Source organism: Erythrolamprus reginae, chromosome 2 (genome assembly GCF_031021105.1).
Source record: "Erythrolamprus reginae isolate rEryReg1 chromosome 2, rEryReg1.hap1, whole genome shotgun sequence".
Classification (NCBI taxonomy): domain Eukaryota; kingdom Metazoa; phylum Chordata; class Lepidosauria; order Squamata; family Dipsadidae; genus Erythrolamprus; species Erythrolamprus reginae.
This window is the reverse complement of record NC_091951.1, coordinates 201,057,609-201,073,207: the sequence shown is the minus strand read 5'-3', so window position 1 is coordinate 201,073,207 and position 15,599 is coordinate 201,057,609. Positions and strand designations below refer to the sequence as shown.

The 15,599-nt window shown below is 41.1% G+C and overlaps 1 protein-coding gene across 4 annotated transcripts in view; it reads right to left on the bottom strand.

Annotated features, from left to right (window-relative positions):
- The window catches only part of GRIPAP1 (GRIP1 associated protein 1), a 108,958-nt gene extending 98,069 nt beyond the window's left edge, over positions 1-10,889 (bottom strand). Inside the window, exons 1-5 of one of the 4 annotated variants that reach the window (XM_070741215.1) lie at positions 10,600-10,889; positions 6,231-6,297; positions 4,843-4,904; positions 4,316-4,342; positions 2,632-2,739 (exon numbers count right to left, since the gene is read on the bottom strand). In XM_070741215.1, the coding sequence (XP_070597316.1) occupies positions 2,632-2,739; positions 4,316-4,342; positions 4,843-4,904; positions 6,231-6,297; positions 10,600-10,641 (306 nt within the window). In that variant the 5' untranslated portion in view covers positions 10,642-10,889. The remainder of the gene's footprint in view (positions 1-2,631; positions 2,740-4,315; positions 4,343-4,842; positions 4,905-6,230; positions 6,298-10,599) is intronic. The other 3 variants (XM_070741216.1, XM_070741217.1, XM_070741218.1) reach the window with 3 other exon arrangements.
- Between the last annotated feature and the right edge of the window lie 4,710 nt (positions 10,890-15,599).

Sequence of the window (15,599 nt, the reverse complement as noted above, 5' to 3'; positions counted from 1 at the left end):
TTATTGGACTTGTATGCCGCCCCCTCCGAAGACTCGGGGCAGCTCACAACAAGAATAAAACAATATAGCAGTAAAACAAATCCAATATTAAAAAATATATATAAAACCCCAGCAATTAAAACCATACAGCACATATATACCAAACATGAAAATATAAAAGCCTGGGGCAGGATGTCTTAGTTCCCCCATTCCTGGTGCTATAGGTGGGTCGTAAGTAATTTGCAAAAGACAAGGAGGGTGGGGGCTGTTCTAATCTGTAGGGGGAGTTGATTCCAGAGGGCCGGGGACGCCACAGAGAAGGCTCTTCCCCTGGGGCCCGCCAAACGACATTGTTTGATCGACAGGACCCAGAGAAGGCCAACTCTGTAGGACCTTATCGGCCACTGGGATTCGTGCGGTACAAGGCGGTTCTGGAGGTATTCTGGTCCACTGCCATGTAGGGCTTTAAAGGTCATTACCAACACTTTGAATTGTGACCGGAAACTGATCGGCAGCCAATGTAGGCTGTGCAAACGAAGGGTGCTCACCCGTGAAGCTCCATTCTCGCGAATGGTGCTTTGAGCACAAGCACTCTCTGCTTGTATGAGTGGGATTCTGCATGCAAACACTAGTGGCCACCCCATTCATGCGAGTGGAGCTTTGCATGGAAGCGCAAGTGCCCGTCGCTCATGTGAATGGAGTTTTGCGTGCAAGGACTCCCCGCTCATGCATGAAGCTCCATTTGTGCAAATGGTGGAGTTGTGCACACATGCATGCACCTGCCACTCTCACACACACTCACTCACTCACACACACACGTGTGTTGGGGCCAGGCCACCGAAGTGGGAAGCTTAGGGACCGCTTCTCTTTAGAGTTGACTATAAAGCAGTGGTTCCCAACCTCTCTAATGCTGTGACCCCTTAATACAGTTCCTCGTGTTGTAGCGACCTCCAACCGTACATCTAACGCCAATTCTCCCAGCAGAGCTTTAAGCTGATTGGCAGGAAGGTCAGAAGGACACCCCCACTGTAAACGCCTGATTGGTTGGATTGTAAAAGTATGTTCCAAGGCGCCAGAATAGAAACTTTAGTTCCTAACACCATGGGAAATTTGTCTTTCCCCATGAAGGTCTTAGGCAACCCCTGGGAAATGGTCATTCGACCCCCCAAAGGGGTCCCGACCCCCAGGTTGAGAACCACTGCTATAAAGGATGTCATGATCTTTCCCGTCTTCAATGATTTCGATTTAACGAACCAGAAGTAATAATAATAATCACAACAGATGCATGAGAGGATCCCCCCCCCCTCTGCTGAATAGCCTGCACTTTTCCAAACTCCATAAGCATGCACACAGCGGTTGCTAAGAAAAGCTTCCCACTCAGGATGTTTTTTTAAGTACCACGCAAATGACTCAAATACCACATCGTGCGAATGGAAGGAAAAGGAAAGAAAGAAAAGGGGGAAAAACCATTTGCAGCAACTGGGCTTGTCAACCGCCTTCTGCCGCACAAATCCCAGCGACCAGTTAGGTCCCACAGAGTTGGCCTTCTCCGGGTCCCGGCGACTAAGCAATGTCGTTTGGCGGGCCCCAGAAGAAGAGCCTTCTCTGTGGTGGCCCCGACCCTCTGGAACCAGCTCCCCCCAGAGATCAGAGTTGCCCCCACCCTCCTTGCCTTTCGCAAGCTCCTTAAAACCCACCTCTGTCGTCAGGCATGGGGGAATTGAAATTTCCCTTCCCCCTAGGCTTATAGAATTTATACATGGTATGCTTGTATGTATGAGTGGTTCTTTAAATTGGGGTTTTTTAGATTATTTTTAATATTAGATTTGTTCACATTGTCTTTGATTATTGTTGTTAGCCGCCCCGAGTCTTCGGAGAGGGGCGGCATACAAATCTAATAAATACAAATACAAATACTATGATGAAAGAGAAGGAAAAATAATTCTGAAGAAGTTTTTGGGGGACTGAAGGTTGTTTTCCTCCCACCCAGACTTTATATTTAGTATCTGCTTTGGGCCAGTTGTGGTAACAAACAGAAGCAAAGATTAGAAAAGGTAAGATCATCCATGGAGGCAAAGAACCTCTGAGACCTGAGCTGAAAATGCCGGATTAAAAGTATTACATTATATATGTAGTTAAAATATGTCGTTCAACATTTTAGATTCATTGTGCAAAATTGTGGCTTTTGAAGGACATACGAAAGTGAACTTAGTGCTCATCTGCAATACCTTTGCAAGGTCTTTTCTCAGAACCAATGCTGGGGAAGAGAGAGCAGCTGCTTTAAGGGGCTCAAAACAGGCAACATCTGCACACCTGTGCCCTCCCATAAACTGTTTGAAGACTGAGTCTGAAACATTGCACAATCCTAATTTATTTTGCTTTGATTTTGAATGTGGATCCTGCCCTTTCATAGCCATGGTCTGAAGATCAGAAAGCAAAAAGAGGCTAGACAGGCATTCGTTAAAGGTATTAGGCTCTGGATTTCTTCACTAGGCAGATAGTTGGATGTATCTGCCTAAATGATGCCTTCCAACTCTATGGTTCTGGAATTCTACCTTAGAATGTGTGGTTAATCAGCAATGCTATTTCGTGTCACACAGCACTCCCTGGCATGACCCTGGGGGCACTGCAAAGGGAACATGAGTCCAGTACCTTGGAGAGCTCCTGCATGAGAGTGCTATTTTGCAGCCTGAAGTCATCCTCTTGGCTATGCAGTTTTCCCTGAAGCATTTCATTTTCACTAAGCAGTGCATCCACCTCCTATAAAGTCAACAAAATTGCATGAGATGAAACACGCATAATCACTGCAAGGTTCACCTCCTTCCACTAGATGGCAGGCTGAAATCTTCAAGCAGATTGGGCCTCCTCTGCCAATCTGCTAACAATATTAGGAAATGTTCTCACCTTCCTGCCTTTTTTGCTACTCAAATTCTAGATGGTCCATATTATGCTGTGGCCCTTAGTTCGTGATGGAATGCAAAATGTATCCAAGAGGAAGAACAGATAAAAGAGATGTAGAAACTATATTTTCTATTCCATCTAAACCACGGGTACCTTGGCAGCCTTAAGACTTGTGGACTTCGACTTCCGGAATTCCTCAGCCAGCTTTGGGAACTCTGGGAGTTGAAGTCCACAAGTCTTAGACCCTTGATCTAGACCTGGGGTGGTGGGATGTTGTTGGGAAAGTCAGTCCCATATTCCAGAGCTGTAACTGTAGTCCCTTCCCTCCCCTTTCTTCTTTCCTTTCCTTTCCTTCCCTTTCCTCCTCTTCCTTTCCTTTCTTCTTCCAGGGCTGGATTAACTGCTCTTGGCCATATCTGGCCGAGGGGCCAAGATTTCTCCACAGACCATCAAAAAATTTCTCACGGACCACCAGTGGTCCATGGACCACAGATTGGTGACCTGTGATCTAGACCAGTGGTTTTCAACCTTTTTTGAGCCACGGCACATTTTTTACATTTACAAAACCATGGGGCACATTGAGGGGAGGGGGGCGGCTAAAAAAAGTTTGGACAAAAAAAATTCTCTCTTCCTTTCGCTCTATTTCTCTCTCACTCTTTCTCTCACTCTTTTTTTCTCTCTCCATCCCTTTCTCTCTTCCTTCTTTCCTCTTTTTTGCTCTTTCTCTCTCCCTCCCTCCCTCCCTCCCTCCCTCTATGTCTTTCTCTCTCCCACCTTCCCTCCCTCCCTCTCTCTTTCTTTCTTTCTCTCTTTTGCTCTCTCTCTTGCTTTCTTTCTTTCTTTCTTGTTCTAGTTCTCTCTCTCTCTCTTTCTTTCTTTCTCTCTATTGCTTGCTTTCTCTCTTATTTTCTTTCTCTCTCTCTTGTTCTTTCTTTCTTTCTTTCTCTCTTTGTTTCTTTTTCTTGTTTTCTTTCTCTCTCTGAGCTTCGCGGCACACCTGACCATGTCTCACGGCACACTAGTGTGCCACGGCACACTGGTTGAAAAACACTGATCTAGACCACTGTCGGCTGTTTGTCTCTTACTTTTCTCAGCTCAATTAAGAGGCACGTACATAAAAAAGTCTTTTTTTTAATTTGGGGGCTTCTGGATATCTGCATTAAAATTTGTTTATTTAGGAAATTTATTTACCACCTATCTCGTATCCAATAACTGTAAATCATAACAAATCCTGGAACTAAGATTGCCTCGTTTGATTTAGATTGCTTATACTCTCTTTAGTCAGAAAGTTGAAATCATCTGAGAGAAGGAAAGGAAGACTTGCAGAGAAACGAGAGATAAAACACAAATATTAGAAACAAATGATGGTAGATAGTCTTGGTCCAGGCAAGACTGAACCTAACATGGCAATTGATACTATATACTGACACCTTACCTGAGCTTTTTTACTCTTATTCAGAGCCTGTGAAAGAAAGAAAGAAAGTTGTTAATAAAGCACCAGTAAGGTTTAGGCACAGCATCAATTATACAAAATTCTGGTTTTTTATCCTGCTTATTGTTTACACTCACAAATCCTCTGAAGAATGTCTAAAAACTCCTGTAACTATAGATTTTGAATTTGTTTAACTCTTTTAAAAACCCAGTTGTGACCTTTCACCATTTAGGAATGGGAATGTAATATGAGAGAAGATTGTCCACAAGTATCATTGTACAACATTTTTTTAAAAACTCAAACTATTTGAATGTAAAAGAGAATAGTAAGGAAGAGTTGGTATCACAATTTTTAATACTCATATATATGAGTTTGTTATCCAGTTTTATCCAGAGTGCAGCATAAAAATCAAGAAATATCCACTAATGTTCTGTGATACCTTGGTGATATTACCCTCAAAGGAAAATTACATTAATGTACACCAACATACATTTATACAACCATTATTCCATGTAAGAATCTAACTTTACCTTCTGGGCTTTAGCAAACTCCTTGTCTAAATAGGAGACCCGTTGTCTGAGGCCATTTAATTCTAAATAAATCAAGAGAAAAACAAATCATAATTAGGATCATAAATCATAAATATTGTAGAAACAGAACATCTGTCTTTTGCAATTCTGAGTATGTAGAATAAGATTTGAAATATGGTATATCTGAGCCTAAATTTAAAAAAAAACCACTATTCTGATTTTTTGAAATGTGTATTTAAAAAGTCTATTACTAGCCCTCAGTCCTATCAGTCTGCCAAATGTAAAAGAATTTATGCAGCAATGCATGCTTGCTTGGCCTTGTGAGCACCAAAATAAAAGGCACATCAGACTTAGAGAAGTATTTAGTTGATGGGTCCCGTCAACTAAACAATGTCGTCTGGCGGGACCCAGGGGAAGAGCCTTCTCTGTGGCGGCCCCAACCCTCTGGAACCAGCTCCCCCCAGAGATTAGGATTGCCCCCACCTTCCTTGCCTTTCGCAAACTTCTTAAAACCCACCTCTGCCATCAGGCATGGGGGAACTGAGACATCTCACCCTGGGCTATATAATTTATGAATGGTATGTGTGTGTTTTGTTTTTTAAATAAGGGGTTTTTAGAGATTTTTTAATATTAGATTTGTGATACATTGTTTTTTTGTTATTGTTGTGAGCCGCCCTGAGTCTGCGGACAGGGGCGGCATACAAATCTAATAAATGGATGGATGGATGGATGGATGGATGGATGGATGGATGGATGGATGGATGAATGAATAAATAAATAAATAAATTGCAGCAAGATACACAAGAGATCGTTTTAATTACAAACTGATTTTTAAAAAATGAATGTTTTTACAGTTGTTTTCTCATCACAGCCCTGAGAACTTTATTCTGCTTTTGCTCTTTGCATGGAGCGATGTGGTGCTAAATTGGCATGCAAGCCTTATTCTCAAACCACAAGAAAGCTTCTTTGGCAATCTGTTTCTCCTAAGATTTCATCATACATTGTCTGTGCATCTTCAGACATAACTTTGCAATCAAATCACTGAGAAAACCATTTCTTTTAAACAGGAACTGTATTTTATGGCCAATATTACATCTTATAATTATAATTATTATTATTTTATAATAATTATTATTTTAGCTATTTCTTGTAACTTTTCACAGCTATTCATTCCATTGCTTGCTTTCTACTATGCCTTTCCTCAGATTTCAAATTTCAGATTTTGCAAGAGTCATGCTAAACCAGCATGACTGAACCGGCACAACCATATGCAAATGTAAGCATATATGAATATGTGCAGACATTTTGATGCTTTCACATTGGTTACACAATATAATGGCTCAGATCATAACGTTACTCGGGAAGTAGAACTGAGGAGAACGTCTTACCAGCTGTGTTCTTGCGGAGTTCATCAGAGAGCTGGTAATTCTGTGTTCGGAGTTCTAAAAGCTGGGCCTATCAAGAGGGGGGAAAAGATTTTAACAAAAAACAACCTCACCAGGAAACATCATACACATTAAGTCCAGCTTGGTTTTTATGAAGATTAAGGAAGGAGCCAGCAGCTTCTTCGACAGAGATGTCTGCTCAGCTTCATGGCCATTGTCTGCTATGCCACATATCCACTAATTCTGATGTTCTAAGTACAAATAGAATAGAATAGAATTCTTTATTGGCCAAGTGTGATTGGACACATAAGGAATTTGCCTTTGGTGCATATGCTCTCAGTGTGCATAAAAGAAAAGATACATTTGTCAAGAATCATAAGGTACAACACTCAATGTTTGTCACAGGGATCAAATAAGCAATGAGGAAACGATCAATATTAATATAAATCATAAGGATACAAGCAGCAAGTTATAGTCATGCAGTCATAAGTGGGAGGAGATAATAATAATAATAATAATAATAATAATAATAATAATAATAATAATATTTGTATGCCGCCCCTCTCCGAAGACTTGGGGCGGCTCACAACAATGATAAAAACAATACAGTATTATAATGAAACAAATCTAATATTAAAAAGAAATATATAAAACCCTATCATATTAAAACCAGGCAACACATACATACCAAACATAAAATATAAAGAGCCTGGGGAAAAGATGTCTCAAATCCCCCATGGGTGATAGGAACAATGAGAAGACTAACTGTAATAGTAATGCAGCCTTAGTGAATAGTTTGACAGTGGTGAGGGAATTATTTGTTTAGCAGAGTGATGGCGTTCAGGAAAAACTATTCTTGTGTCCAGTTGTTTGATGTGCAGTGCTCTATAGCATCATTTTGAGGGTAGGAGTTGAAATAATTTATTTCCAAGATGTAAATATTTTCACAGCTCTCTTTTTGACTCGTGCAGTATGCAGGTCCTCAATGGAAGGCAGGTTGGCAGTAATTGTTTTTTCTGCAGTTCTGATTATTCTCTAAACTAAGTCTGTGTCTGTCTTGTTGGGTTGCAGAACCAAACCAGTTATACAGATGCAGATGACAAGACTCAATAATTCCTCTATACATCTGTACATCTTTCCACTGAGAGTGAGAGAGGGCAATGTCAGCTCTGCATGGCTTTACTCCTGATTATAAAAAAAGATTCTAATCTAGCTGAACCAAATCTGGGAATCACTGCCGAGTTAAGCCAAGGAATTGAACTAAAGCTATGAAGCATTAGATTTATGCTTGAGATTAGGAAACCCAACAGTTCATTTCAAAGCTTGGGCTCGGAATATATATTGTTTGAGATGCGAATTTTTGTGAATTTTGAGCAACATTGCTACTCATTCTTAATTAATTTTAAAATAACTCTGTATTATTCTGAACTGACAAAATGGGATAAATAGTAGTCCAGAGGTGCCATTGCTGAGGGGGCTTTGAATCCAATTATACAAAATTCATCCAGTGAATCAGACTGGCTTTTAACAGTTGGAGAAAGAAGATGCAAAGCAAATGGAAAGGCTGCTATTGGCCTGAATTGTGATCTATAAAACTTACTCTTATAAATTCTGTAGGGGGATTTATTTCCCCCACTTATTCTTCTACCTTACTAAGGCCTTGAAAACTACACTCCAAAGGAAGGAGTCTTCTGCCAAACCCACCGCAGCATCGTCTACCATCAAGACATCATACTGTACTTCTAATTTTGGGCTGGCAATCACAAAGGTTAGTTGTTGCTAACTAACTAAGATACCTAATGTCTTTGGTCTAATTCTGCACCTTCTTCAGAACACCAGTAATTCTCAAGTTGTGCTAGACATGTTTGGGTGGGGGTATATTAACCTGTTTTGTCCCTCCAGAAAGATATTTGTACTTCAGCACCAAACAAAAATTAAGTATTAACTGAGAGTCTATGGAGATTCTCAGTCATTCAGGTCACGGTTGTCCCAAAGGTGATTTTTCAAGAGGCAGCTGGACTTTCAGAAAGTCTTATTGACAGAGAGTTGCAAAGAACTCTGCAGGTATCAAAAACTTATCTGAGGTAAAATATTAGTTTGAGCCAATAATAAGGAAACTAATAATTGGCCAAATCCCACACAGTAGTGCGAAAAAATGTATGGTGTGCTATTGCTAACATGTTGTAAGCCGCCCTGAGTCTAAGGAGAAGGGCGGCATAAAAATCGAATAAATAAATAAATAAATATGCTGAATTTTAAAAATATTATAAAAATTATTAAAGTTCTGTGTTGCTGTTGCCCATCTCACCAAGACTGGTCACGAAATCAATCAACTCTTACACTTGTAGAATTTTCCACCAGACCCAAAATATTAAATAAGGATCAGTAGATTACCTCAGGGACCGCCTTCTGCTGCACGAATCCCAGCGACCAGTTAGGTCCCACAGAGTGGATCTTCTCCGGGTCCCGTCAACTAAGCAATGTCGCCTGGCGGGACCCAGGGGAAGAGCCTTCTCTGTGGCGGCCCCGGCCCTCTGGAACCAACTCCCCCCAGAGATTAGAACTGCCCCCACCCTCCTTGCCTTTCGTAAACAACTTAAAACCCACCTCTGCCGCCAGGCATGGGGGAATTGAGATCCTCTTTCCCTGTAGGCCTTTACAATTCTATGCATGGTATGTATGTATGTATGTTTGGTTTTTATATTAATTGATTTTTAATCATCAATACCAAATTACTATTGTACACTGTTTTATTATCGCTGTTAGCCGCCCCGAGTCTCTGGAGAGGGGCGGCATACAAATCCAATAAATAAATAAATAAATAAATAAATACTCTGGAGAGTTTTATCTGTGATCACAAGAGGAGAAATAAAAGAGAGGGATGGAACATATGGTCGTGCTGTATTCCCTTGAACTGGGAACAATATTCACCTTTTATCATGTTACAACTGGAGAAGGTGCAAAGGCAAGAGAAAAAGAAAGGACTCTGCTTCACTTGCAGAAATGAGCTGAAATGGGTCCTCAGTCAACCTTGGAAACAGGCAAATCACAGGAATGCAACTTGGGGCAGTAGTTGGGTGTGTCTGTATGCATCCTTACAATTTATATTGACTGGTTCCTAATATGATTTGATTGCTTATTTGTTCTTGAGGAACTTATCTTTTCTTTTTATGTACACTGAGAGCGTATGCCCCAAAGACAAATTCCTTGTGTGTCCAATCACATTTGACCAATAAAACATTCTATTCTATTTTGTTTACTCTGCATACTATATACAAAGATACACTTTGTCTTTGGTGCACGCCCAACATGTTCAACTGCTATCACTATGGGTTCTGTAACTGGGATTCGTAATCTGAAATACCCAAGATAGGTTTGTATACAATTCAAAGAGCAGAGCTTCTTTAACCCCTTTTCCAAAAGGAGGGATGCTGATAAGCACAGTTTGTAATGTGGGGGATGGAGAGGCGGGGGGGGGGGGGAGTTTCTGGAAAGACTCCTTGTTTAACACAGTCTCCCACTTTCCTTTAGGTTAGTGTTTCCCAACCTTGGCAACTTGAAGAAATCTGGACTTCAACTCCCAGAATTCCCCAGCCAGCATCCGCTGGCTGGGGAATTCTGGGAGTTGAAGTCCAAATACTGTATCTTCAAGTTGCCAAGGTTGGGAAACACTGCATTAGGTCACCCCAATAGAGTGATGACTAGCCAGTTCCGCATCTGTGGGGGCGGGAAGGGGGGGCGGGGCGGAGAGCAAAAGTGAGGCAATGCAAATACCCAACCAAGACTCAATGCTGATCTGGTTCCAAGCCAGCTGATTTCACTACTACGCCCTCAGAACCAGCTTAGCCCGCCCCGCCTATCAAATGAATGACATGTATTCCTCCCAAGGAAGCCTTCCACCATCTCTGGTCCTCCAGATGTGCTCAGCTGCAACTACAACTCCCAGAAGCCGCCCTGCAGAGGGATCTTGGGAGCTGGAATCCCAAAACAGATCAGCTGGGGCAAGATTGGCTTGGGGCGCTTTAAACAAGCCTTGATTTATGTGTCTCTCCCACCCCCCATAAGGTTCCAAGCACGACTGCGGAGAATGTGGGAACCCGGGAAAGCAGCCTCGGTTTTGCTCCCCCGCAAAAGACGTTCCCCCGATGCACAGCTGTTAGGACGTCGCGCCCCCTCCTCTCGCCTTTGCACACACACACACCGACCCTTTGCAGCCCCATTCTCCGCTGGAGAAGCTTCCCGGAACCGCAGCCCCCTCCTCCAAGGCGCGTCTCTTCCCCCACTCCCGCCCCGAGGATGCTTTCACGGGTCCCCGCCGGCATCTCTCGCATTTCCGCCGCCCCCACTTCCACCCCCAGCCAGCCAGACGTACCTGCATGCGCTCGAACTCCTCTTCGGACAAGGCCTGCGCCATCTTTCCTCCCCCGCCGCCCCCCCCTCGGCTCGGTTCCACTTGGTACGATCCAAAAGAGAGAGAGGAAGAAGGAATCGCCAGCCTGCCCCTGCCCACTCGTGGAGGAGGGGGATGACGAGATAGCTTTAAGAAGAGATCATAGAGGGAACAGGAGATAGGACGGATGTTTGGAGAGACGTTCCTTTTTATTTTTTTGTCTGCACCGGAAAGAGGACCAAGCGGAACCGGCGGACTGGAACTTGGAGGCCGGAAGTGAAGAGGCATAGAGACGTTGCGAAGGCACGAATGAAGAAGGATGATTCACAAAGCGGAGCTTTGGCGCCCAAGAAGGGAGGGAGGGAGGGACGGGGGGCTGTGAGTGAGAGGAGAAAGTGTAGTACAGTACAGTACTGCGGTTCGGATGCTCCCATAGAAACAGAAGCCTAGAAAGGAGCCGAGCGTTTTCCCCGTGGGGATCATAGAGATGCCGGAAGTAACTGAGCTTATAGAAATCAGGGGCGCAGCCGCTCGTTGTGTCATATAGATGAGAGCCAAATGAGAGCAAGGAGGCGGGCGAAGGAGGCAACTTCGGAAGTGATCGATAACAATTGAAAAAAAAAACGCTCGCCCTCCTTCCTGGAGTCCCGTCACAGTTATTCTCTCCTCCTGTATTAAAGTCGCCAGTAGCTGTCAAGAGTCACGGGATCTCCTCTGCCTCCAACGGGGGTGGAAGGGGGATGATCTCATCTCGACTACTATCCGGATCTGGGAGTGGAAGCCCTTTAATGGCAGGGGGCGCCTTACCATTTATTTTATTTATTTTTATTTTATTTATTTGTTTATTTTAGTTATTTATTTTGTCAAGTACATATCGGTAGTATACAAAGATATAACAATATTTATATACACGATACTATTAAGAGAGAAACATTAGGGCATGGGTCGGTAGGCACACTGGTGCATTTATAGAATTCTTTATTGGCCAAGTGTACACTCAAGGAATTTGTCTTTGGTGCATATGCTCTCAGTGTGCATAAAAGAAAAAGATACATTTGTCAAGAATCATGAGGTACAACACTTAATGATTGTCATAGGGGTCAAATAGGCAATGCACGAGCATTTATACAATGAATCGTATAGTCTTCAACAACCCCTCGCAATCTTTATTTTTTTATTTTATTCATTTTATCAAGTACTATTAGTAGTATACATAGATATAACATTGTTTATATACATGAGATGGGTACCAATAAGATGGAAACATTAGGACAGGGACGGTAGGCACACTGGTGCACTTATGCACGCCCCTTACTGACCTCTTAGGAGTCAGGTGAGGTCAACAGTGGATAGTCTAAGGGTAAAGTTTTGGAGGTTTGGTGACGAAACTACAGTCAGGTAGTGAGAGCAGTAAATGCAGAGTCCAGGCATTAACTACTCGGTTGTTGAAATCGTATTTTTTACAGTCAGGTTTGGAGCGGTTTACTTTGTTTGTATGTGTTGTGTGCTCATGTGTTGTTATGGTTGAAGCTGAAGTAGTCATTGACAGGAAGGACGTTGTAGCAGATGATTTTATGAGCTATACTTAGGTCATGTTTAAGGCAACATAGTTCTAAACTTTCTAAGCCTGGTTGCGTAGGGTATTCTGTTGCACGTGGAGGAGTGGAGGTTTCTTCTTGTAAAGTATCTCTGTTTTGTAAAGTATTTATGTCCAAAATGCAGTGTGGGTTCCAGACAGATGAGCTGTATTCAAGGATTGGTCTGGTGAAAGTTTTGTATGCTCTGGTTAGTGGCGTGATATTACCGGAGAAGAAGCTATATAAGATTAGGTTAACAATTCTTGAAACCTTTTTGGCAGTGTTGTTGCAGTGGGCTTCCCGGAGACTTTCCTGGAGATCATGAGGATGGAGCCAAAATCTTTTGCCTACAATGCAGGTGTTTCATGAGCTGCTCCCCGAAACGGGACTGCTCACAGATAAATAGCCATGCGGTGGCACTTCTTGCAGGAAAGAAAGCAGAAAGCTGCAATCCTATACCAACTCAATTGCGATTGCGGCTTCTTTCATTCAATAACATTGCAAATTATGTAGAGCAAGGGTCTACATTGCCAATCTTGGCAACTCCTAAGACTTGTGGACTTCAATTTCCAGAATTCCTCAGCCAGCTTGTTGCCAAGGCTGGAGACCCCTGATGGAGAGGAATGTGCTGTGAGGGTATAATCCTAAACATATACTGTATATCAAATATACTTACTGTTATGCAAATGTTCATAGGGAAGTTAAGTTTTTTTAGAAGATTCCCAGGTCTTAATATTTTTGATTTATACAAGATAACTACATCTTTAAAGCTATTTATATTTCATACTAAACCAGATATACTTGTTTCATGCAATATAAAAAAGCATGGAAGCTTTATGTAACAAGTCCCACCCCTGCTATCCACCCATTTATTTTTCTTGTGATTGACCATTTGAGGCTAAATCCCATTAAGTGGGTGATTATAGAGTTTGAATTAAATCTACTAAATTTTACATCACTACCTTCCATTTTATCCATATAATCAATTATGACTTTTCTAACTTTCCAAATTATAAACAATACGTTGTGAACTAAAAATATGCAATTTTTTCTGTAAAGAATTCACCTGCTTAGACTTAGTCTAAAAAATCTCTATGGCAGGGCCACCTGCATTGGCATCCTTCAGTCTCGATAGACTATCGTGCTCTGGATTCAGCCAGGACCACCACTATCTGAATTAATAACCAATATTGGGAAGTTAATACAATATTGAGGAATTGCTTCTTATAGTAATAATTTTGAATCGGTACCATTGCAAATAAGACTACCAGCCTCAAAAGCTTTATCCAGCCATTAGCAGCTTCTCAAAATGCATGAAACATACTTGTCATAAATACTATACAGTACTCTCAATCAAGGCAAAGAGCATTCCGAATTTCTGAAGTGATACAAAAGAAATTCAATGTAACTGTATTCCTAACTAGGACTTGCCTGTCCTTTGAAAACTGTTGCTACTAGGAGTTAATTTTATTAGCTTTATCATTCACTGAGTATATGCAAACCATGCATCCATTAAATATGTATACATTTATGAGAAATAACTTTGTATTTAAATGAAAAGTTATGCCTTGTAAACAGATTGTTTCATTTTGCCATATCTACCTTTCCTGCAATTTAACTGTTTCTTTTGTAAATAAAATCTCTGGTTCTTTGAAAGCCTGCTAAGTAACCTATAATTCAAGTGTGCCCATTAACTGTTGGGTTGGCAATATATTGACTGCAGGTGTTGCAGACTGCCACAAGAGGGAGCTACAGTTCATAGCTTATTTCTCTGAGTCACCTTCTGTTTCTGTCTGGCTCTACAAGACAGAGGTTAGCTGTTAGGATAGCTCTGCAATCTCTTTTTGTAGTTACGTATATCAGCTAAAATGTGTTTAGTCTTGATATCTGTTTACTGATTATGACAAAGACAACTGGTAAGAAAGACTATGTACTTGGTAATATTTGAATAGTTATTCTGATATTATGTGTATGACTTTAGACCGTTTATCTGAATATGTTATTTCTCAAAGTAAACTTTAATTCAAGTTAGTATATCTGTATGTGGCTGAGTAGTTATTCACAACTAATCTCAATCTAAACGTTTCTGTGTGTGCACAACTTTGGTAAACAAGGATTACTCTGCTCATATATTAACCAAGTGATGTGACATTTCACAACTTTTTTCTCTTCATGGAGCTGGGGTGGGCGTGCCCTGCCTGTGCCTGACCTAATTCGGTCCATGGGCTGGCAGTTTCACACCCCTATGCGAAGGACTAAAAATCAGGTCCCTACACCTCAGTAAATAAAAACAAACATATTTATATTTCTGAAACATGCTTAATCCTTAATAGGTAATGATAAATCTTAATTTATATAATTTCTTTTGCACATAGCCCCTATTTGTGAATGTTTGAAGTGATAACAGACTTCATAAATCACCTGGAATTAATGCTCTCAGCACTCTAGAATCAAAAATGTGCATCTGAATGCTAAGTGTGACCTAAGTGTGACTTAGTGACCCTGATTTTATAGAGTCTTTAATAAAAGCATGGACAAAACACATCAGTTACAAAGATTGCATCTGAGATTTTTTTTGTTATTGTTCTGTTGCTAATTTCAGAACAGAAACTAAAATAACGTTGGTCAATTGGAAATCCAGTGATCAAATCACGTTATTATCAAAATGTGGAACAACTTGTTCTCTCAGCCATCCTATGAGTAAAATAAGGTTCATAAATATGAGTATTCACCAGCTTGAATTCAGATCCTTCTTTCCAGCACCAGAAATCTTAATTTTTTTGAACACCAGATATGGTGTTTTTAAAAAAAATAAAAAACTGAGACACCTTAAGTTTTACAAGACAGAGTGATGAAACAAGTGGCATAATTGGCTGTAGAAAATGGTCATTGTTGAGATTAAAGGAGGCGCCATCCAATTCAAGGTGGATTAATGAATTTTCCAGATCCTTATTTGCTTCTTTAATTTTTAGGTCTATTTGATATAATTTTTTATTCATTTATTCGGCTATAAGTTCCACCGTTGGTATTTTCTGTTCATTTTTTTTGTATGGCTTCTTGGATTAAGCCTACTTTATTGTCTAGGTTTTGTATATCCATTCTCAGTTCCCCATGACCTTTTGTTGTCATCTCCTGGAGCTTTAACATCATTTCTTGTATTATTTGAAGAGTCAATTACACAGTTTGTAGTCAGGTTTACATTTGTTTTCTCCATGGGTTGAGTCTCTTCTATTGTTTTCTGGGATTCCGGTGAGGCTGCTACCTCCATCTGGATGGGTATCTTTTTTCCTGTTCTCAAAGTTGTGGTGGTGGTACTTGTCATTTCTTTTAGGACTCTTATCTTGTTGTTCTAGTATTTTACGTATTCTTTCCCAAATTATCATTTACCACTTTTCCCTCACTGAT